At 40.2% G+C, this 25569-nt stretch overlaps 1 protein-coding gene across 1 annotated transcript in view; it reads right to left on the bottom strand.

Annotated features, from left to right (window-relative positions):
- TXLNG (taxilin gamma) overlaps positions 1-25569 on the bottom strand; it is a 44429-nt gene that overhangs the window by 3980 nt on the left and 14880 nt on the right. The window contains exons 2-9 of the mRNA XM_070291375.1: positions 19345-19648; positions 16817-16908; positions 12438-12608; positions 11011-11205; positions 8668-8787; positions 6949-7023; positions 1669-1761; positions 49-144 (exon numbers count right to left, since the gene is read on the bottom strand). Of these exons, the coding sequence (XP_070147476.1) occupies positions 49-144; positions 1669-1761; positions 6949-7023; positions 8668-8787; positions 11011-11205; positions 12438-12608; positions 16817-16908; positions 19345-19648 (1146 nt within the window). The remainder of the gene's footprint in view (positions 1-48; positions 145-1668; positions 1762-6948; positions 7024-8667; positions 8788-11010; positions 11206-12437; positions 12609-16816; positions 16909-19344; positions 19649-25569) is intronic.

Raw genomic sequence — 25569 nt, 5'->3', positions numbered from 1 at the left:
TCCCCAACCTGAGCTAAGATCACACCCTCCTTGCGGAAAGCCACTCACCTCTTCAGCCATTTGCAGAAGTGCTTTGTTATTCTTTTCCCACTTGGTCCGCCATATAATTGTTTCTTTTTCCAGTTTTTTAATTTTCTTTGTCATCTGTGAATTGACACAATTGCAAATTTAAATTCAAAGTGCCATTCCTTATCTCTACAGCCAACCCCAAGCCCTGACCGGTCCTCCCTGCTCCCATCATCCCCCTGCCCACCCCAGAGTACCGCTGGGTGCAGTGCCGGGGGTGGGTAGAGCTCATCTCTCCAACTCCCAGGGTGGCGGTGGCCAAAGAGGGGTTCATACAATGAGAAAAACACATCTCAGCTCCTCATTTTTCAGAGGCAGCGACACCTGGTGGAAGCTGTCCGCCAGCACACTCTGAGCGCTTGCTTGGGCCAAGAGCAACCATCCTCCTTCCCAAGTTGTACCAAAAACATCTGTTCCTGAATTTTCTGTGCATTAACATCTTCATGTGATTCTTGGAAGGAATGAGGTTCCCCCTCCTCCCCAAGATGGAGAACTTGCCTCCGCCCCAACATCGGAGGCTGCAGCCGTCTGGGAACCAGAAGCAGCAGAGGGGACCGGGGACCAGGGGAAAGTCATTAACCAGCTTGCCTAATACGACTACGACTCACTGCTTCAGATTTTGCTAAAAAATAAAATGGATCCAAAAATCAGAGGAATGTTCTTAACGAACACCGCCAGAGCCCAGTTTTCAGAAAGTCAGGACGAGGTTTCACTCTGGCGCCAACAAGCTGGCACAAGGACAACCACCACCCCCCCCCCACCCACCATTCCCATGCCCCTGGCCACAGTCTCTGGGTTCCCCTGATGCCTGAAGGGGGTCACTAGAGAGCCCTTGGTCCCGCCAAGCACTGCCTGAAATATGGCACTTTATGAAGGGCAAGCATTTTTGTTATTTGTAAGGAGGAAGGCAGAGAAAGGGCACAGAACTCGCCTCCAGTCACACAGTGTGGACCTTCAGCCCAGGGCCATGGTCCTGCCACCACCATCGCCCCCTATGCTTCCATCCCTAAAAGCCCCTGGTGTAAGGATGGATGCGTGGGCACAGGTATAGACACTGGGTCTTAGTTTAATATCCAGGATACAGCTCTCCTTACTGTAGGCAGGAAAAAGAACCAGAGCCCCAAAAATCACTCTGGTGGAGGGAGAGAGAATTCAGTGGGAGTATAAAAGGAAAAAAAGAAACCTAAAAAGGTAGAAATACCAATGATAATCAACCAACCAAAATACATAGCTAGCGTTCTGGGCTTGGCTTGTCATTAAATAATTTAATCTTCCAGGACACCATGCTTTGTGAAAAGGACTGGGGGAGGGTTGGGGGGGTATCACCTGAAGCCAATACAACAGACACAACAAAAAATAAACCACTTTATTGCTAAGAACAAATTGTATTTAATGAGGAGTTAACTTTGGTGGCCTAGAGAGCACTAGCTCCATGTGGTACTACTGAGAGCAAAGTGACAGGATATGCCGCCACTGGAGGATCGGAAGAGATTAAGAGAGCACGATAAAAACAGGAATACTCCCAAGCCACGAACATGCTTAAAACGGCTTATTATATAAAGTCGCTTTTAGGCAAATACTCCACTTAAAATAGAGAAATACCTTTTCCATTTCCTGCCGGAAGGTTGTAAACAGTTCATTGCTTTTTGCCATGGTAGTCTGGAATTCTTCAAACTTATCCATATAAAGAGAAAGCTACAGAAAACAAGTATGAAAAATTTAGACTTCTAGGTAAATGACTTAAAATCTCAGACTTTCAAAAAGAACATAACATGGTTAAACATTAGTTACCTGTTCTAAGTGACAGAAATAAGAATAGATGCACACCAATCCTCAATCCCAGACATCAATGGCTGCAGTTGTAAAAACCTACCGAAATGCACTGAAACTTAGGAGGTTATGTTGATCTCACCATCTTTATATTTTAAGTGTTTAAAATATACAAATATTAGCTCCATTCCACCAATTATAATAAAAACTGAAGGATGTGGAATAGCTTTTAAACTTCATACAACAAATCCTTTATCAAATACCTCCTTTCCTTATATTTGAAAAACTGATCCTTGGAAAAAGATCATTCTTTTGGAATACCACCTGCATAGTTCTTAGTTTGATTTCAGAGATATCTCTTTTTTAACATAGGCAAGAAAATGGAACAGAAACCAAAGAACTGGTTTGGTTGGGAGAGAAGAATTCAGTGGGAGTATAGTTAAGAGAAAAAAAGATAAAAGAGGTAGAAACATCAATATTTCTTTTAACTCCAACCCTGAAGGAATTTGTATTCTAGCTGGGAAAATAACACCAACTGACCAGGAAAGCAAAATGTGAACACGAGTCACTTTTTCCTCCCACAGGACAGGAATTCACAGAAGCCGGGGTTGGAGAAGGAACAGGAAGGGTCAGAAAAAAATTGCTGCCTGTGGCTGAGGCCAGAGCTAGGTCTCAAGGGCAGGCTGAATTTTTTCATTTCAGACAAGGAAGGAACCCTAAGAGTCCACCTAACATAATTGCATTAGTTTAGGATGAGTAAACGGGCCCAGAGGAATAAAGTGCTTTGCTCAAGATCACACAATACATACAAAGAAAGCAGAAGAGAATAAAAGACCACCAGAGGCCAAGAAGCAGTATTAGCGACGCCTTTCCACCTTTAGCAGTGCCGTGTTCATAGCAGCAGAGAGAAGCTGTGACCAGGGAGGGGAGGGGCGATGTTCCGGGACAGAGCGGGGAGCCTGGTAGCAAGACAGAGGCCAGCTCTGCTGGCTGAGGAGATGCAGACCGAAAGCGAAGCTACCAGTGGCACCAGGCCAGAGGAGGTGATGATAAGACAGCCAAAGCGTGCCCGGGGAAGGGTGAGGCCAGGGGCCAGGACAAATAGAAATTTCAGGGCCAAGAGAAGAGCACAGAGGATTTCCGCACAGAGCAGCTCATAGAGGGGTGCACAGTGACAGAGTCTCTGGGCTGCTGGCCTGGAGTCGGGAACGGCGATGAGGCTCAGGCGGGTGGACAGAGCAGTCCTGGCACTTGAGGGAGATTCTTAGAATGGTCTCTTTTTATCAAATATGGAACATGCGGGTGGACTGTCCCATCAGAGTTCAATGCTGCCCCCCTCTGGGTAATCAGTATGTGACAACTACCATCTTGGACGTAGGAGCCTAGATTACAAAACGGTGGTCAAAACACACCAATAAGACGAAGAGTTCATCAACAAAGCCTGGAAACGGACATGGCAAACAAGAACAGAGGACAAGATTGACTCTTGGGAAGAACCGCACATTTAGAGAGCAGAAAAGGAAGAGGTGGCAGCAAAGGAAACAGTAATGATCAAATAACATTACTCAGGAGACAAGAGAAGCTGCACTCCTAAGAGTTCAACAGAACTTGAGCTGCTGTGAACTCGGTAGAAGGGCCCTCTGGGGCCTTGCATTAAAGTCCATCTTCTGAAGCCATATATAGACTTTTTATATGTTTTCCACATCGATTCTCTTCTCCGTTTACATGGACAACTGACTTTATAGGGCTAATAAGGGGTTCAAATTTCCTAGAAGCATTGTAGCACAATAATTTATGGTGGAAAGTTCAAAAGACTTCTCTGTCACTTTAAGTTAGGCTAGCTTTGCAGGAAATGAGTGTCACCATATTGTAAAACATGCCCAAAGACCAACAGCACTCAAAAGATGTGTTCAGGGCTTCCCTAGCAGTCCAGTGGGCAAGAATCCTCCTGCTAACGCAAGGGTCATGGGAGCAATCCCTGCTCCAGGAACATGCCATGGGGCAGCTGGGCCCAGGCACCTAGAGCCTGTACTCCACAACAAGAGAATCCGCAATGAAGAGTAGCCCCTGTTCGCTGCAACTAGAGAAAGCCTGAGTGCAGCAATGCAGACCCAGTGCATCCATAAATAAATAAACAATTAAAAAAAAGAAAGATGTATTCATAAAGATTCAGGCCAGTCTGCGTTTTAGAATGAATCTAGAGTTCATACATTAAAGAAACTTGTTACATGATAAACTTTCAAAATGCGTAATACATTTTTAATCATCTAGCTAACCTTTTCTGAGAAAGGATGAATTACTGCTACAAATACCTAATTTCACCTGTCTGTAAAGACATGGGAATTCCTTCCTGCACCTCTTTTTTGAGTAGGGAAGAAGCATCTGTTACCCTTCTTCCACACAAGGCACCCACAGAGAAAGACTGCATTAGAACAAACCTAAGAGGTCTGGATTAAAAAGTGGGGAGGCAACAAAGAAAAGCCGAAAAGCCCAGACAGCTTCATGGGTAAATTCTACCAAACACTGAAAGAACTAATACCAATTCTTATCAAACTCTTCTCAAAAAGTAAAGAGAAGGGAATACTCTAAAACTCATTCTACAAGGTCAGCATTGCCCTGGTACCAAAAGATAGGACAGGCCAGATAAGAAAACTACAAGGATGGTTCAAATAGGCAAATCAATAAATATACCACATTAACAGAATAGAATGAAAGACAAAAATCATATGATTATCTCAACAGATGCAGGAAATGCATTTAGTAAAACTCAACACCACCCATGATAAAAATGCTCAACAACAACAAAAAAAGCTCAATGGGAAGTTCCCTGGCAGTTCAGTGGTTAGGACCCTGTGCTTTCATTGCTGAGGGTACTGATGCAATTCCTGGTCAGGGAACTAATTCCACAAGCTGTGTGGTATGGAAAAAGAAAATAAAAAATTTCAACAAACTAGGTACAAAGAAAGTCATAGGTGACCTAATAAAGGTCATATGTGACGTACCCACAGCTAACATTATACTCAAGAGTCAGTGAAAGGTTGAAAGCTTTGCCTCTAAAATCAGGAATAAGACAAAGATGCTCACTATCACCACTTCTGTTCAACACAATAGTGAAATTCCTAGCCTGCACAATTAGACAAAAAATAAACAGCATACAAATCAGAAAGGAAGCAGCAAAACTCTTTGCTGATGACATGATCTCATACACAGAAAATCCTGAAGACCCCACCAAAAAACTGGTAGAATAAATTCAGTAAGGTTTCAGAACACAAAATCAATATACAGAAATCAGTTGTGTTTCTATACACTGACAAAACATCTGAAAAAGAAAAAAATAAATTCAAGACAAAAATAAGTGGAAAGATACTGTGTTCATGGATCAGAAGAGTCAATATCATTAAAAATGTCTATACTATTCAAAGCCCTATCAAGATTCCAATGGCATTTTCCAAAGAAATAGAAAAAATAATCCTAGAATTTGTATGGAGCCACAGAAAAGAAAAAAATTGAGTGCCCCAAAATAAACCCTCACAAATACGGTTAATTTGACAAGGGAATCAAGAATACTCAATGGGAAAAGGAAAGTATCTTCAATAAAACGTATTGGGAAAATTGGATAACCATATGCAGAAGAATGAAACTAGGCTGTTATCTCATACCACTCACAAAAATTAACTTGAAATAGGTTAAGAACTTAAAAAGATTTTAAACTGTAAACTCCTAGAGGAAAACATAGGTAAAAAGCTCCTTGACAATGGTTTTGGCAATGAATTTTTGGATAAGACACCAAAAGCAAGAGCAACAAAAGCAAAAATCAACACATGGGACTACCCTGAACTAAAAAGCTTCTATACAAAAAAACAATCAACAAAGTGGAAAGGCAACATACAGAATGGGAGAAAATATCTGCAAACCACATATATCTGATAAAGGATTAATATCCAAAATATATAAGACACTCATACAATTCAATAGCAAAAAAATTAATTAAAATTTGTAAAAATCTAATTAAAAAACCAGCAGAGGACTTGAATAGACATTTTCCCAAAGACATAAAAATGGCCAACAAGTACATGAAAAAATGCTCAATTATCACAAGTCATCAGGGAAATACAAATCAAAACCACCTGTCAGATTGGCTAAAACAAAAAAGGCAAGAGATAACAAGTACGGGTGACAGTGTAGTGAAAAAAGAGCTCTTGTGCACTGTCGGTGAATACATTGGTGCGGCCCCCACAGAAAACAGTGAAGAGGCTCCTCAAAAACTTAAAAACAGAGCTTTCACTGATGCAGAAATTCTGCCTCTAGGTGTGTATCCAAAGAAATGAAAAGAGGATCTCAGGGATCTGTACTCTCATGTTCCTGCTCTGTGTTATCCACAACTGCCAAGGTGTGAAAGAAACCGAAGTGTCCATCAACAGACAAATGTATAGAGACTGTGGTATATGGACTTCCCCGGAAGTCCGGGAGTTGAGACTGCTTCCATTGCAGGGGGGATGGATTGCAACCTTGGTCAAGGAACTAAGATCCTGCATGCCATGTGGCACAGTCAAAAAGAATTTTTTTTTTTAATATGTGGTATATATACACAATGGAATATTATGCAGCCATAAGAAAGAAGAAAATCTTACAATTTGTGACCACACAGATGGACTTTGAGGGCATTATGCTAAGTGAAATAAGTGAGTCACAGAAAGACAATACTAGATAGTGTATGATCTCACTCACATGTAGTATCTTACAAAGTGAAACACAAAGAAACAGAATAGAATGGTGGTTGCCAGAGGCAGAGGGTGAGGAGAAAGGGGGTAAGTACCGGAGATCTCACATAGCATGGTGACTATAGTTAGGACCCTGCAGACAGTGGGACCAACTGTCCCATCTGCCTGGTTCCTGGGACTCAGGACTTTAAACCAGGAAGGTCCTAGGCAGGTCAGGTTGAGGGGGTCACCCTAAATGAAGAGGAAAACTCCAAGAGGGACGTGTGACCCACTCTCAGGTCTGCTGGGAACAAGCAAAAGCATCTGAGATGAGATTCAAGGTACGTTTCAAATGAACCATAGATTTTTTTTTTTCCCCTTACAAATTCTCCCACCCCGGCCGTCAAGTTACCTGCTGTTTTAGTTGTATTTCTTGTTGTTTCATTTGTTCATATTTGTGTCTTGATTCTGTTGCTTCTTTTAATAACTAGAAAACAGAAACATTCTGGCAAAATACTAATAGTAATTAAAAGATGACTACAAGGTCCAATGTCCAGATAGTTGGGCTTAATCCGTCATTATTTTAGCAAGAACCATGAGATGTTAAATCATGAAAAAGTTGCTATCACTACATTTATGAGTGAAATACTCTGTCACATCAGTTGCTAATTACCTGTATCTTTGATTTGTTCCACTGTTAACACTCGTAAATGTAGGAATACACTTTTATTCCTTAGAGAAAGTACCTGTGAGGCCTAAGTTCATAAAACTCAGGGTTAAATTGTATTTTTTTAGATGAAAACAATTAGAAGTCTAATATTAGCAGAAAATATGGGTGGGAATCTTGACATTATCTGGGTCATTCAGAAAGTCTCCCTGGAACTTCCCTGGCAGTGCAGTGGTTAAGACACTGTGCTTCCACCATGAGGGACACAGGTTTGATCCCTGGTCAGGTAACTAAGATCCCACATGCCATACAGTACGGGAAAAAAGAAAAATTAGAAAGCCCTTCTGTTCCATGAGAGGCAAGATGAGGCAGAGTGAGAGGGTAGGGAGCAAAAACAATGAAATCAGACAACTGGTTTCTGATCACTTTTTTTTTTTAAAGTGGGGGAGACTAATAGAATGGAAGCTTTAATTTATATACTTGAGTTTAAGAAAATTATATAATGAAATTACACAGTAGTAGGCAGCTGTGAAATTCAGTTCCTGAAGTAAAATGTCACACTTAGTCCATTAGTCTTGAAAAATCTTTAAAACCAACCAGAAATACATGTTTTGTGTATGCATGTATGACATTTCTACTCCAACTGGGGAAAAGACAACTGTCTCTTCAATTATGTATAGGATGGCCCTGTCAGTTCATGTGAAAGGAGACGCTGTGCAAAAAATACATCTCTCTTAACCCTAGACTTGCACTCAGCATGACATGTTCTCATCATGAGGCCCCATTGGGATCCAAGTCTTCATATTTGGCTCACCTTGGGGCCTAAGGGACTTGAGTGAAAGCTGCATGGGACACTTTTCATTATTGTAACCACTTCTGACTTTCTGTTTATTTTTTGGTTGAGCAGGTAAAGTTGAATTTGCATGTATTAAGTATATATACCCAATGAGATTCCACTGTACTCACAATTATTGACAGACAACATAATCTGAGTACATATTCTGGGAATAATGCTGAGTGATTAGGGTGTAGAGAATTCTGTTAAATTTTTATCAGAAAAGTAAACTAGAATAAACAATTTCCCTAGTTTCAAGTTACCTGTTTGGAAATAAAATCTAACAGTATGTATCAATAGGACATACATGTTTGTAAAGCTTCCTATTAAACTGAATTCTTGAATATAATGTGCTAAATACTGGTATAATCCTTAAACTTGGTAGGCATTATCTAAAAAGTGAAATAAATATTCCAAGCACAGAAAAGTGCAACGAATGCAGGTCTTTGCACTAAGTTGGTCTAATTCCTCCAGTGTATCTTCTGTATGTAAAGTTGAATAGAAAGAAAAGGCTAATGCTTTCTAACACACGTGCTCTTTATAATCTAGAACAAAAAAATTAGCACAACGCAGAATGGCTTTGGTCACAATTTTGGCCATCATTTCTTTTTTTAAGAAATAGCACTTACAAACTCTCTCTCTCTCTGATGTTTCTCATCAGCTTCTTTTATCAGCTGTGTCGTCTGCTGCAGTTTGGCGTCCACAAGTTGTTGCTGCAGTTCCTTGTGTTTGAATACTTTATCAATGTGCTACGGGGAAAGGACAATTTCTTCTGTCACTTAATGAGAAGAGGGACAGAATGACGAGGACACATGAGGCAAGTTACAAGACCTCACTCGTGAGGCTGCTTTTCCTGCTAGGGCTAACACCAGTGGGTGCCTGTCTCAGAGCTGTGCTGGCAGAAGCCTGTGCTCAACATGCCTCCCTCTGGAGATGGCCCATCAGTGCCTCAGTAGCTGCCCTGTACCTCCTATTTCAGCACTAAGGTGAAAATGAAGCTCAAACTGTATCAAGAAAAAGATGGCTAAGGAGATCAAACTGTTAAACTCATCCATCATACACGTAATTCCTGGATAGGTTTTTCTCCCCATTAAAATTTCCCAATTTCTCAGCTGGAGGCAGCATGCTGTTACAGGAGGAACAGCACCAATCTCGCCTCTCTGGGGGGAGCCATACCCATAATGCGAAGTTGTAAATGCCAGTGCAATGGTGGTACTGTGTAAGGTGCTTGGTACCTGCCACTTACCAGATACATTTGGCAAAAGGTTATTATTATTTTCAACTGGAAGTATTTAGTGGTTATTTATGTATGATAAAGTCATCAGAACATCCCTCTCTGACCAAGGAAAGAACATTCAATAATACTTGAATAAGGCTCACAGTAATGTGATTTAAATATACATAGCTTCCAGATTTTCTATATCATTGTCATATTAAACAACAAAACTAAAAGAATAATCTTAAGAAAAGTGAGAGCTTTATAATCTAATAGAAAGTTTATTCTCTAGGACAAAAATGTTTCTTAAATAAACACACTAAGAACTTAAAAAAAAGAGAAAAGGAAATCTTTATCTTAGAGATTTGAGACACATCAACAGTAAAACAGATGGGTTTTATTTGGATCTTGATTCAAATAGCTTGTTTTTCTTTTTTTAAAAAAGGACGGAGACAACCAGAAAAATTTAAATGATGACTAGATTTTAATAGTATATAAGTACTGTTAATTTTTTAGGTGTGAATACAGTATGGTAGTCACACCTAAAAACGAATCCTTCATCTTGATGAGGTCCACCCTCAAATAGACATGAATGGACTGATACCTTGGATTTGCTTCATAATAACCCAGGAGGAAGTGATGGGAATATAGCTGAAACTATAGTTTCATCTGCTAACACCAGGTGATACAGTCTCTACTTTTCTTTGTAATTTTCCATAATGATAAGAATAAAAAAGGTAAGCAAAAAGCATCGAAAGTGATAGAAAACCTTTTAAAAAACTTAAGTTTTTGAAGGGCCATATGTAAAACTCTAAATTAATAGAATCTAAAATTTGCCTTGAAAATTGGATAAAATAACCCAAAGAGATGCCACGATCTCTCTGTTTTTAAAATCAGGTCTTTTAATCTATCTGTGTAAGTGATACAACACACATAAGAGAACAATGTTTTACTAACTTAAAAGGCAGGGTATCTTTCATTTAAAAAACCTAACCCTTTATTCCTACTCATTTGACCTCTAAAAGGGAGGAATTTTTAAAAGCACATGATCATCTATTTGCATTTAATCTAGACACCATACCCAGACTTCCCAACTAGCTTGTATAAGTCTTAGTCTGGAGGCCAGCGACCAAGATAAGCAGCCAGAGATTCTTCCAGTAAATTTTTTACTTCAACTAGGTGTAAAAAAGTTTAGAAACAGGTTTTTTTCCTCCCCCAAATGGTGTAAAACCCTCAGTTAAAAAAACTGAAACGCAGGTATAATGCAATGGTGCTTAGTCACCCAGTCATGTCCGACTCTTTGCGACCCTATGGACTGTGGCCCACCAGCTCTGCTGTCCATGGGGATTCTCCAGGCAAGAACACTGGAGTGGGTTGCCATTTCCTTCTCCAGGATGCAATGGTAGTGTAGACCATATAGATTACTACAGATGTCTAAAATACAGCATATTTGGGGGCCAGGTTACTTACTCATTTTTAGTCTAGATAAGGGGGGAAAAATCTATGCCCAAGTCATAATCTTCCAAAATCACATGGAAGACAAGTTGTGCTTAACACTGTCTCCAAGAAATTGCTTCACAGACCCAAATCCAGTGACTTCTGGGCCATCCCTAAGAATCCCGTGAGGAAAGGATTCCACTACACATACACAAAGGTTCTAAAACACCCCAGAATGAGTGTTTCAGTGAATGGTTTCGGTTCATTGTGACAGGAGACAGTCCCCACTAACGTCGCCTAAACACCTGATCGCCCCTACCTCCTCCCGCAGCGCGTACTGCTCAATGAGCTTCTTCAGCTTCTCGCCCAGCTCGATGTTCTCCTGGCGGAGCTTGGCATTGTGCATGTCATGTTGCTCCAGCTGTGCCTGGATTTCATTCAAAGTGATTTGGAAGTGTGCAGTGGCTTCTTTCCGTCTTTCTTCCTCCTCTCTGGCCTGCTGCATATTTTCTTCCTTATTACCCCAAAAAATTTCTGTTAATGGTACAGACCTAGACATAAGATACTTACAAAAGACACTGCTGCCATGGGGGTTCACTGCTTGCTGCCCTGAAGTGGTGCTTCTAAACTGGAATTCCTTCCCTCTATTTACGACCGGAACGCTCTCATTTGAAAGCAACCAGGTTCCCCTAAACAGATAATCAGAGACACAAGGCTGCCCTGCTCTAAAGTGCTCTGTGGCCATCTAAAGCCCACTGTGCTGAGACACGAAGAAGGAGCTTCCCCAGGCAGCCAGCTACCTCCACACAGGCTTCCCAAATACCTGCTCTCATTGGTCTCATGGGGCAGCAGCTGAAATCAGCCTGAAGAGGGAAATCCCTTCTTGCACCTTATTTTTGGGGTTATCCCTTCTACTCCCTAGATCGCAAGGGGCAAAAGGAATGTGTATCTTAAAAGCTTAGTCCCAACTCTTGCTCAGATACAAATGCTAAGAGACTTCTATGTGTCTACAGCGTTATCAGTCCAATCAAAGTGTGAACTTGCTGCTACGGGGAAAATATCACCTGGTTTCATGAACACTGAAATCCAAGGATTCAAAAACAAAGAAAAACTAATGGCTCCCCATCAGGTGAAGGTCCATTTCCTGAGGGCTCCTATGTTCTAGGGCCTTGGGTGTCTGGCATGGTGGGGGAGTCTGATGAGCGATCCCACTCAGTCACATGAGGACAGGCCCACCTGCGTCCCTGCCCCTTTCTCTTCTTCCCTTGTTGGTGCCAACTACCTTTTGGGTACCCGCTGCCTCATCTTTTAATCAACCGAGGAATAAGTGTTCTTCTAAAAGTACTTGTCAATGGGGAGCTGGAATGGGCAAGGGCAGCTGGCAATGCAGCCAATGAACAGCCCTTGAGGAGCTCACTGGGGCCTTTCCTTTCCCTCAAGTCTGCTCCTACTCATTTTGGTCCACATTTCACACATGCTAAAAAATGACTTCAGTGCTCAGCCAGAAACTGCAAATTTGAGCTTTCTAAGCCATGGCTCTTAGCAGGAAAGCTGTGGTCTAAACATCAACCTCATCTATATTCCCCATGAGCAAGTACGAGGTGTGGTAAGAAGCATCAGGCCAAGCAAAATAGAATGATGGCTGTCTCCAAGGAGACACAAGGATTAAGTTCAAATGGATACATGGTGACTATAAATTCAGCTAAGTCGGTCTCTCCTGAAAAACAGAAAAAGGAACCAACTTACCTTTAACGTCTTATTGTGACGCTGAAGTTCCCTGCAAAGAGACTCAAGCTTGCTTCTTGCCAAGATAGCCTTGCTGTGTTCACTCTGCAAATGAACTTTCTCTTTCACGATCTGGGCTTGCTTCTTCTGCAGAATCTTCATTTGCTTCTGAACATTCCTGCTCTCCTCCAGCTAAAATTAACAAGCACTTTACATTTAGGAAATACAGTGAAAACCTTTGAGTGATGGCTGGAAGAATTCCAGTAAGAACCATGGAATACATTTCCCAAACCCACAGTATTGTAGTGTAATATTTTATTTAAATTGTTTCGTGCTATGCTACCCTGCCAACCTTCTCTTTTCATTATGATAAGAAAGCAAGCAAATGATTTAGTGTAGGAGAAAAACAATCTTCAGTCCTTCACTTGTTAAAAGCAAAACAAAAAATGTTTTGGACAACTTTTGAGGAATCAACACCATAACATTTCACTTTCTTGAAAAACACACTCAAGCTACTTTATTAAACTGATCCTCCAAATTAGAACTTAATAAGCAGCAATAAGTGTTCCTTGCAAGTGGGAGGGGAATCACTCTCCTTCCACTTATAGGTTTAGAGCAAATGTGTCTGTTTCAAGGTTAAACCAACACTAACAGATAAGATGGCAGCTTTACTGACCTATCATTGAAGAAGGAAAGGATGCTGAGTCACTATTTCAAGAGCAAGAGCGACACCTTGTGGCCTCTCAAAACACCATGCATCCTTGCAGGCGAGATGCTTATAGCTATTAAAAACACCTTTATGGAAATTCCTGCTAGAAAATAATTTTTTTGTAAAATACCCTCGTAGTCTTACTCGGGGGGGGCAGCAGGATCTGCACACACTATCAATAACTCCACTGAGAACTGGAACTCCCCTTGCCCTCCCCCATTCAAGGTAACCACAACCCCGAATCCTGGGGTCCCTTCCTTTGCTATTCTTGGTATTTTATGTCATCCGTGTGGTGTCCTAAAAGAACTCGTTTTGATTTTAGTGTTTTTGACTTTATTTGCTACTGCAACCAAGAAACCCCATTTAAAATTTTTCTTTAAATGAATTCAAGCTTAAATGGCCACATGTGGCTAGTGGCTACTGTTTCGGACAGCACAGCTACAGATTACGCTGCCAGGACTCATCTCGATTCTTTGCATGCAGCTACAGAGCAAGGACCAGCAAACAGACTCTGTAAGTGGCCAGAAAGGAAATATTTTAGGCTTTGCCTGTTTTGCTGTCGTTATCTTTTAAACACCACTAAGCCATTCTTAGCTTGTGGGCAGTACAAAAACGAGCCTTGCAGGCTTTGGCCCATAGGTTGCATAATATTTCACTTAAAAAAATACAGCACACAACACACTTTGTTGACCCAGTCTCTTGTCAGTAGGCATCTGGGTGGTTTCCAGGTTCTATTACAATTCACACGTTCTCACACATGTGCTTCCTGGTGTAATACACACCACACAAAGAATTTCTTCTGGGTACGAACCTAGAACTAGGGTTTTGGGGAAATGATTTCTAAACGTTCGTTGCACGTGACAATGGTGCCGCTTTCCAGAGCAGCTGGCACATTTACTCTCCCACCAGCAGCTTATAAGAGATCAAACAGATGTCCTTCTCTAAAACATCAGTCACCATTCTTCATTTATGCCACTATTAACGGACATAAAGAAGCATCTCGCTGTGGCTTTGATTTGCATTTCTCTGAGTATTCATAAGATCAAATATCCCTCGTATATTTATGTACCTTTATGTTAAGATACCTTCACATCTTGATGTTTTCCCATTTCTATGAAATACCTCTTACACATGTCTGGCCCAGTTTTCCATTGGGTTGATTGTCTTTATCATATTCATTTGTAGATTTTCCCTAGCTCTTCCTGACATAGAATCTTCTGTTGGTTATTATTTGTTGAAAATATGTTCTCCCCAGTTTGTGATGTGTCTTCTCCATCTCTTTTAAAGTGTCTTCTGATGAAGAGAAAGTCTTAATTTCAATAGAGCCGATTTCTGAGATGTCTCCAGTAGTGCTTTTTGTGTCATAAGAAATGCTCCTCTTACTCCAAGTTTGGTAAAATATTCATCTGTTAATGTATTTCAATAAACCTAAACAATATCTAAAATTTTAGGTTCTTAATCCATTTGGAATTCATCACTGCATATGGTGTTTAAGGATCTAATTTCATTTTTTTTCCACATAAGGATATCCAGTTTTTAAGCTCCATTAATTTCTGGAAGATGGTATAATTCTCCTTAAATGCAACTATAGTTTATATAAGATGCTCTTCAAAATCCCCAAGGGGTGTTTTTTCCCATGGAACTAATAAGCTCCTAGGAATCTAAAATTTTATACAAAGTAAAGTGTCAAGAATATCCACGACACTTCTGATGAAAAGAAGATATACCTACCCAACCAGGTAATCAAGATTTATTATTATGCTGTAGTAATCTACGGAACTAAGGGAACGGGAAAGAACAGCACCATTATGTAGTAAGGACCATGTTACAGGACCCATGCTTGGCAAGCGAAATGTGGCGATTTCATAAACCCATGTTATCTGGTGAACGTGGCAGCCACAAGCGCCAGTGATGTCAGATGAAGCTGTGACAAAAACGACAGAGGACTGTGACGGCAAAACAGAAGTTTCTGGAGTAATCCTTGGGGAAAAGGCTACTCCCTCGATGGTCTCACTGCTGCATAATCTATATGCTCTACCTTCTTTAAAAAAATGAGTTTTGTATGAAGAAACAAAGCTTGATAACATTTTTTGAAAACAGCATACATTTCGTCCTTCACATGTTCAGCACAAATCTAAATCAAAGAGAGGTTGCTCACTGAGCAACACCCCAAATTTATGTACGTGTCACATCCCAAAATGAATGTAGCCATTACCGGTGCTTTTAAAAAATTAACCATGCCACCCCACCACACACACACACATAAAACAAATGCCATGAAGAAAACACCTTAGACCCTTGCTACTTAAGCAGTGCTATCCAAGAAGCTGAAAGTACCATCATCACCCTCACGTGGGAGCTTGTTAAAATGCAGACTCTCAGGCTCCAGAGAATAACAATGTGCTTTTGAACAACGGAAGCCCCAACATCTGTGTGGGCCTCAGAAGGACTGCCGAGACCGCCCCTTCTGCTAAGCCACGTGTGACTCTCTGCTGTTGTCCCAACACTGGGTCAAGTAGCTGATCTGCTATGCTGCTTTTTTCTCTTTTACTCTTTTCCCTTTTTTGTCTTCTTTTTCCACCACTTCTCACATGATTCTCTTCATGTGGATAAAACCAACAGGACTGTCTTCCGCAACCAATGTTCCTGAACCCAGCAATCTGACCTCCTTGTGTTTTCGGCAATCTTCACACCTGTGAATGTTCTGGGCTCTTTTTATTGATGCGTGGGGTTTACCGCTGCTCTGAATGGAAGGTGCCAGACTGCTGAATGCCAGCTAAGTGGAGGCATACACAGACTCATTTGTAAATAAATACAACTGTAATTCTTTGAGCAATAATTCATTTTCAAAGCTGGTCACTGACACAAAGTAGTGTTTACAACATGGAATAACTGCCTTAACAACAGATGAAAATGTATAAAAATTACCCATGATAATTCACCAAAGTATTTCACAAAAGATAGTAATTTAGCATATTAGATCCACTCATTCTAAAAGTTTCCCACAGCCCTTACTTCAAAGGGATTTATGGCTTTCCTATTCCTCATCTTAAAAAGGACAGCAGAGTTTCCATATTGAGAGTGCTTTCATAATTTTACAAAGGGAATTAATGTGACTTAAAATAACATAGGGGCAGAACAAATGAGGTTAATTTCTTTGAAAGATGGAAAAATGAATGCCTGCCACATAGTGGATGCTAAATAAATATTTTCTGAGACACAGTATTGTTTTAGTAGACTCTCACCTAACTTAGTTATTTCAATCCCAATGGTTAAGAGCCTTTATCTCTAGAATTCCCTTGGAAAAAGTTAAATACAACTTTTAAACACATAAAAACTATTTAATGTATTTAAAAAGTTAAATACACCCTCCAATGACTGGCATTTAAAATATTACAACACAGGAATGGAAAGGTAGACTTAGAAATACTCTAAGACTGAGTTTCAAAAAAAAATACTATGCTGTATCTTTAGCATTATAATGCTCTATAAATGTGTTATCTTATAGAATGAAGTCATATAAGCAAAAAAAAAAAAAAAGCCACAAGAAATCAGATTCTCCCCGTCAATTATGGAGTAAAATACAACTTTACATTTAAAGCTATGTCAAAATCATTTTAAAAAGCTTATCAAGCACATATACATTTTGCTATATTTTATATGGGCCTCACCCCTTTGATTCAATACTCACAAGATCGGCATATTTCTTACAGAGAGCTGCCAGCTTCTCTTCTGGAGTTGAAAGAGTGTTTAGGGCTTGCATCAATAATAAGACTTCTTTTCCTGGTGATTAAAAAAATAAGAAAGAAGTCCCAGAAGAATGTGATCAAATCTAACCTATAAATTCTAAGTAGCACTTCCTATGTTCTGACATCCAGAGTAAAATAATTTATGCCCATAGCTAGAAATAAGAGATTTACTAGCTAAATTAAGAAAGCTATTTTTAAAATCTGGATCAGCAGGCACCCCTTCCTCCCCATCTCTACCCCAAATTTCTCCACTCAATAACACTGTGAGCTATCTGTGAAAAGAACTTGCTGAAGGCTTAAAAATTCCCTTGCTTAACTACTGATATCCAAGTTAAGACAAAGGGCAAGTTACAAAGGGCAAAATATTTTTAAAAGCTTCCTCCTGACCAAGTACGAATACAGAAGGAAGTTCAAAGGGAATTTTGGCTGCTACTCTCTGCCTAAGACACTTATAATCACTGGTGACACAGATCTTTTCCTTTGAGCAATTTAAATAACTTCTCATGACTTAGTAAGCATGTTCCGTGTGTTAACCAAATTTAGTATGAAAAAAAAGGGATGTCAAGATGGCACTTCCCTTGGGAAAAAGAGCTGAACACAGTATTATTTTAAGGACTGTGGCAGGGAGAAGCAGGTGGCTGAGATAGGAGGGGACAAATGGTGTTTTGAAATAAGTGATACATTTTATTTCTTCAGCTGGGTAGTAGGTACCATTTTTATTTTTTTAAATGTTCACTCTTCCTGAAGGGTATTTCATTAAAAATACATATGTGGGGGACTTGCCTGGTGGTCCAGTGGTTAAGACTCCATGCTTCTACTGTAGGGGGTATGGGTTCAATCCCTGGTTGGGGAACTAAGACCCCACAGGCCGTGTAGTGTGGTGAAAAATTATATTATGTATATTGAACATGACTTTGGTATATACGGTGTACAGATTGCTATGATGAAAACAAGCAGGCTAATTTCAAAACAGAATGCTTTCCTATCCACAGAAAATTTTAGTAATAAATCCTCTCTCACTTGGCCCAAGATCAATAAGAATTTTTAAAGAAATGACTAAATATGATTATTGAATACAATTAGAAATAATAAGGTAACCTGCAATTTTTATGAGAATTCACTGTTTTTTTTCTGAGATACAATTCACAGACCATAAAATTCACCCTTTTAAAGTGAACAATTGAGGATTATCACAAAGTTGTACAACTATCACCACTGTCTAATTTCAGGACATTCTCATCACCACAAAAAGAAATCCCACGCCAATGAACTCCCCAGGCTCCCTCCTCCAGGCCCCTGTTAGCTACTACTCTACTTTCTGTTTCTGTGGATTTGCCAATTCTAGATATTTCATATTAAGTGCAACTGTGTAATTTTTGGCCATTTGTATCTGTTTTCTATCGCTTATTATCTTCAAGGTTCACCCACTTCTATATCAGGATACACTCCTTTCTATGGCTGAGCACTCAAGCACTCCAAGATAGGATTTTGTGTGCACACGTTTTCAACCCTCTTGGAAATATAACTAGAGGTAGAACTGCTGTGTCATATGGTAACATGATATGTAACTTGCTAAGACTCCTGCCTTTACACATTTAACTGGGGCGGCTGATTTTGAAGAAATTTGTCTTGTTTGCAAGGAATTAATATTATTTTTCATATTTCTACAAATTTTTAAGTTCTCCAAGTTAACAAAAAATGGATTTAATAAGGAAGATCATCTCAACTCAACATATAGAGAACCAAACAAATAAAACACTGTTAATCTCAGGTAGAACAAGTATGAAAAACTTAGGAACAACCAGTAACCTTAAAATAAAAGGGAAAATCAGATTTCCTAATGAGATTTACCATACCACAATCTTAGTCCTAAATCTCAAACACAGCAGGAAAAAGAAAACATATTCTTGAAAACCCAGTCTTAACCCACTTCCTGAACTACACCTAATGTTACATCACCTCTAAAGTTTTGTGACTAGGTTTGAAATAAAATGATCAAATAAATCTATAGTTTTCACAGTGAATTTTGGTCAGACTACATTAAAGATGCAAACAAGGCAAGTCAAATACTACTTCTGGGTGGGAACTCTCTGGTGGTCCAGCGGTTATGACTCTCCACTTTCACTGCTAAGGGCATAAGTTCAACCCCTGGTGGGGGAACTAACATCCCACAAGCAAGGCAGCATGACCCCCATTACCCCCGACCCAAAATACTACTTCTGTCAAGTTGTCCCCAGATTTCTTCCACGAAAGCCCATCCCTGACTACTCCCTCCTCTGCTACTTTGGCCCCTGCACGCCACTGCAGCAACAGGCCGCCCGCCTCGCTGAGAAAGACCGAAGTGTTAGCTGAGCAACATCGCTCTCGACACTGGCCATGTTCACTCATCAGGCCTGTGCTGCTGGAAACACAGGTCACAGGAGCGATACGTGAAGTGCGCAGCCCCAAGCAGAGGCAACGAGGCCGTTACCTAAGGTTTTGTCTTTGTTCCTGCTGCGTTCTGAATCCTGCTGGCCATCAGGGGGATCTGTTCGAGCCTCTCGCCCAGGAATTTCCTCCCGTGACTCTCGTGTGCAGTACGTCGGGCTCACCAAACTCCTGCCCTTTGTTATAAAGTCACTGCGTGCATCCTCTTCCAAGGAATGCTTGTTACTTGTACCACCACAGTGTGAGTCTTGATGTTGAAGAATATCATTGGACTGAGAGTTATGCAACATATCCGCTTTCACTCCGAGCCCGCACATTCCAGCTTCTTCCATTGTGCCAATCACAAACTAGAGGGAAGGGAGAGGAGAAAAAAGATGGGAGGGGAGAGTAAATTAAATGTAATCAGTGTTTATAATCAATTACACACCATAGGTTGACAGCTTTTTTCTTTCTTAGTCATTTGTAAAATGGATATAAATATGGTAGTTTCTAAGCTTCACTGAGAGGTGACCTAACTGTAAAGAGTAAGAAAATTCCAGTTAAGATGGACAAAAAGCACATGAAAAGATGCTCAACAACACTAATGATTAGAGTAATGCAAATCAAAACTACAGTGAGGTACCACTTCACATCAGTGAGAACTGGCCATCATCAAAAAATCTGCAAACAATACATGCTGGAGAAAGTGAAAGTGTGAAAGTGAAAGTCACTCACTCATGTCTGACTCTTAGCAGCCCCATGGACTATACAGTTCCTGAAATTCTCCAGGCCAGAATACTGGAGTGGGTAGCCTTTCCCTTCTCTAGGGGATCTTCCCAACCCAGGGACTAAACCCAGGTCTCCCACATCACAGGTGGATTCTTTCCCAGCTGAGCCACCAGGGAAGCCCACACATGGTAGAGAGCGTGTAGAGAAGAGGGAATGCTCCCACACTCTTGGTGGGAATGCACACTGGTGCAGCCACCATGGAGAACAACATGGAGGCTCCTTAAGCAACTACAGAGCTACCATATGATCTAACAATCCCACTGCTGGGACTATATCCAGAGAAAACCATAATTTGAAAAGATACATGCACCACAATGCTCACTGCAGCACTATTTAAACAGCCAAGACACGGAAGCCACCTACAAGTCCATCAACAGAGGAATGGGCAAAGAAGATGTTGTATGTATATATACAGTATATACACAATGGAATATTAGCCATAAAAAAAAGAATGAAATAATGCCAACTGCAGCAACATGGATGGACCTAGAGAATGTCATACTGAGTGAAGTAAGCCAGACACGGAAAGACAAATATAATATGATATCGCTTATATGTGGAATTTAAAAAATGGGTACAAATGAACTTATTCACAAAACAGAAGTAGAGTCACAGATGTTGAAAACAAACTTATGGTTACCAGGAGGGAAAGGGAGAGGAAGATAAACTGGGAGTTTGGGATTGACATATACATGCTACTAAATATAAAACAGATAAAAAAGGACCCACTGTATAGCACAGAGAATGCTATTCAATACTCTGTAATGACCTATATGAAAAAGAATTGAAGATAAAAAGTGGAGAGAGATATATATACAACTGATTCACTTTGCTGTACACCTGAAACTAACATAATATTGTATATCAACTACACTCCAATAAAAATAAAAGTAAAATAAAATTAAAGTTAAAACAAATCATACAACTGAGTGGTAGCAAAGGAAACAAGAAATGCCATTTAGTTGTACATCTAAACTTATTTCACACACACAAAATAAACTTACTTCCTTATAAAAATTCACCACTTAAAACACTTAGTACCTTAAAAGACATGAAATTATCCCAAGTTAATGAATGTTCTTTTCTCAGGTCTCAGCCTCTAGGGCACGGTACAGCAGAGATGGCTCACTGACTGTCCAGCAGTAACCCAGGCTCCTCCAAAATCCTGCAGAGCCAGGACTGCTGGCCGAGCGCTCAGGATGGCCGACATTTCACAGCCCCTTTCACATGACCGGGACTCTCATGCGAAGTTCCCATCAATAAAATGTGAGCCAGAGGGATGACTTTCCCTTCTGCAACAAAACCTTTCTTCTGAGAAGCACACATTCTTTCTCCCCCATCTCCTTCCCACTCTGGCTGGACAGAGGTCTCCAAGACCCTAAGAGACAGCAGAGCCATAGGATGAAAGCAGCTCGGGCCCCTAAGCTCACACACATAAAGCCACCCTTCTTACCAAGAACACCCACACTGGACTACTAAATGAGAAAGCGAATACCTTGCTCTCTTAAAAGTCACAGACATTGTGAGAATTAGGTGTTAAGCAGCTACCACTGCTCTAACAGACAGCAGGCATGGGAGAGCAGGCTTCATTCTAGTATTTTATTCTCCATCAGTACTTTAAACTTACTTTCTCTTCTAGCATCCTGGTCAACCCATTTACTCACGGGGGAGATGGTGGTTTTCTCCTTTGTAACACTACTTGGTTATGTGATGGGGCACAAATTTAAATTGTGTACATTTCCTCTCTGCATAAAGACGTCCTCTTCCTTTTCTAAAGAAAATTAACTGATGGGGAGGTGGCTAATACCTTTCTCTTATCACAAGTGGACAAAAGCTACATTACAAAGTTAGAGAACAGAGATTTACTATTTCAAATTATTCAATAGTATTCAATTGAAGAAATGAAGATAATTTTTAAAGAAGATAATTTAAAGTATCAAAGTAGCAGGGAATTGAGAGATTATAGGAACTAAATTCTTATATTTTATAGTTGAATGTTGATAAATCAAGAACTCTGCTTTTGCAAGAATAAACTGGTGCAGCCACTTTTAAAACCTCTTTCGCAATATGGCTACCTTCCAACTTAGTTAATTCTACCCCAAGGATTTTACCCTAGTATGTACAGATGTGCAGCCAAAGGCCAAGAATCTTAAAAGCTGTACTATTTGTAATTGCCCCCAAATGAAATCAACCCAAATTTCTATCAACAGAAGAATGGATGCATTGTAGTGTGTTCATACCATCCACCAAAGAGAACCAAGTACGGCTAGATGCAGCAACAGGGATGAGTCTCATAGAAAACACCACAGGAAACCATTTACATATAAAGTTCCAAAACAGGAAAGCCAATCATTGGTGCTAGAAATCAAGGGAGTGTTTACCACTGAGTGTAGGGGCTTCTGAGGTGCTCAGTAATAGCTAGATGGAGTAACACAGACATTCACTTTGCGAAAATTCATTAAGGCTAAGCTTTTACAACGTGTATACTTGTCTGAATGTATGTTTTACCTCAATAAGGTTTATTTTCAAAGCTGCAATTTACATATTAAACAGAAATCAGAAAAGCAATGCAAGTCTAATCTCTCTCCCCAGAGGAAAATATTTCTGTTTAGGGTGAGGGTTCCAATTTCTCCACATCTTCATCAATACTTGTTATTGTCTGTCTTTTTGATACAGCCATGGTATTCGGCGTGACGGTATCTCACCTAATGACTAGTGATGTTGAGAACCTTTTCATGTGCTTACTGACCATTTGTATACCTCCTCTGGAAAAACATTTATCCAGCTCCTTTGCCCATTTTTAAATTTGGGTTATTTGTTATTTTATAATTGAGTTATAAGAGTTCTTTATACACACCTAGATACAAGTCTCTTATCATATATATGACTTGCAAATTATTTTCTCTTATTGCTATCCTTCATTCTCCCAATTTTCGAGAAAACTCACAGTATATTCATCAACCTATTTCAAAATGTCATAGGAAATTTAACTAAAAGTTACTCTGGCTTTCAGATTAAAAGCATATAGGTCAATTATGACTACCACAGACAGGAAAAAAAAAAAGAGTTTAGAAAGGCCAAAATGTTCAACTAACTCAAATTAACAGCTGGTGGTACCAAGCATAAATAAGGATATTAAGTTAATCTATATAGTGCACAGCCATTACATCTCATGTTATCCTTCTAATATTATTTCATCATTCTCTATTTTTAGTTAACACTACCTTTTTGTCTTTCCAGATACTCCTTTCACCTCTAAACTCCTGTCACACATATTATGTTATCACTTATTTGGTATGTACATGCTCCTAGATAATGGCAGCTTATGCATAAAAGGTGCTCAAGTACCAATAAGCGGAAAACACAGGGGTCAAATGGCTGCTGAAAACAAACCATGGGAAGTGTCTAAGTGCAACCACACTAGTTTGAGAAAATACCACTATTATTATTTAGTCATTAGAAGCAAGACAGTATTACATTTCCATTCTCTCCTGTACAATTAATTTTGATTTATTCTTAACATTTGCTAATGAAAGACTTACTCTGGCTCTATAAACTCTTTGGTTTATGAATAAGTCCAGTTCCAGCTTGATTATCTTGATTATTAACGGTCTACAAGTACTCTCAATACAGCAGGCCCCAACTTTTCCTACTTGAGGTTCTGCACTGGACCATTTGATATGAAGCAAATTCTTAGGGCCAACAAGTTCATTTACATTGTAAATGATTTCTCAGTCTTCATCTCCTTAAGCACAGAATTCTATATCATACAGCCTACTCTGCCCTTTCTGACAACCATTCTGGACATCTTTGCTTGGGTACAATCTCTTATATAAACAATAGCAGCAACAGCTAATACTTATTCAGCAAATACTATAGCTAGGCACTACGGTATGTACTTCGTGTACTCCCTAATTTAATCCTCACAACTATGTTGAGACAGTTACCATTATTGTCTCTGCTTTACACATGTGCAAACTGTGGCATGGTAATGTTAAGTATCCTGCCAAAGTGAAAGTGAAGTCGCTCAGTTGTGTCCGACCCTTTGCGACCCTGTGGACTGTAGCCCACCAGGCTCCTCCATCCATGGGATTCTCCAGGCAAGAATACTGGAGTGGGTCGTCATTTCATCCTGCCAAAGGTCACAGTAAATTGCAGGGCAAAGATCTGAACCCTGGCATCTAACTTGAGTTCATGCTCTTAACCACAGCAACATACTGCTTTCTGACGAGCCTATGTCTATTGTACAAACATCCACACCCTGCCTGACCTTCTAGTAAATATACAGCAGTCTATTTAATAATGATTTAATAATGGGGAGAGATGCTCCCAAAGTTTACATATAAAAAGAAATTACAAAACAGCATGTACCATGTATTATGTATATACACATACACACATAGAAAGCACTGGGAGGAAATACATCTAGAAACAGATGGTTTTGGGAATTCCCTGAGGTCCAGTGGTTAGGACCTACACTTTCACTGCTGAGTGCCTGGGTTCAGTCCCTGGTCAGGGAACTAAGATGTCCTGGGCCACATGGCATGGCCCAATAATAATAATAATAAAAGTTTAAAACTTTCACTTGGGACTTCCCTGGTGGTCCAATGCCTAAGACTCCACACTCCCAATGCAGGGGGCCCTGGGTTCAAGCCCTGGTCAGGGGACTAGATCCCACATGCCACAACTAAGAGTTTGCCTGTAGCAACTAAAGATCCGGCATTATGCAACTAACAGACATGGCAAAGCCAAGTAAATAAATAAAAACTTAAAAAAAAAAACCACCAACAACAACTTTCACTTCCGCTCCTTCAAATATTGTTGAAGCTAAAGAACCATTTTTCTTTGGCTTATTTTGTTTCAATGTTTTTAATGATGGCTGTTCTTTTACTAAGACCGGTCTGAAGGAAAAACAAAAAAGCTAACACCCACGTTCGCTTCCTAATTATTTCAAGTACCATCTGCTTAAACCAGCTTGAATGCCTTCGGCCAGCGCCAGGCACGTGCTGAGCGCAGACACTTGGTCCTGGCTGGTCCTGCCCATGGAGGGTTGGGTGGCCGCAGGAGGCACAGGGGAAAAGGCTGCTTGCACAGATTCATTTCCTCACCCCTGGCAGAAATCCTGAACTCGCCTCTGGTCCCCAGAGTCTTGAGAAACTTCTCAAGTAGGTAACGGGAACCTTCAGAACTTACAAGGCCCATTACTCCCACTTAACCTTCTCCACTCCACTGAGAGGTGGGTCTCACTATTTCCGGACAAGGAAAATGAGACTCAGTGAGGTGAAGTTACTTGCCCAAGATCATCTTCAGGTCAGTAAAAGGGGATGGGAAAACTCAAAACCAGGTCTGTCAAACTCAAGAGCCTATGTTCTCACCATCACACCGCTCCCCTCCCTTCACACATAAGCCTTGGAAAATAAAAGTTCAAAGTCAAACATGCAGTTACAAAAGAAATCTAAGACATTAAGCATCTTAAAAAAAAATCTAGCATGCTAGATAT

This window comes from Ovis canadensis, chromosome X, assembly GCF_042477335.2.
Source record: "Ovis canadensis isolate MfBH-ARS-UI-01 breed Bighorn chromosome X, ARS-UI_OviCan_v2, whole genome shotgun sequence".
NCBI lineage: Eukaryota > Metazoa > Chordata > Mammalia > Artiodactyla > Bovidae > Ovis > Ovis canadensis.
The sequence above is the reverse complement of the archived record's forward strand: the minus strand, read 5'-3'. Positions and strand labels throughout refer to the sequence as shown.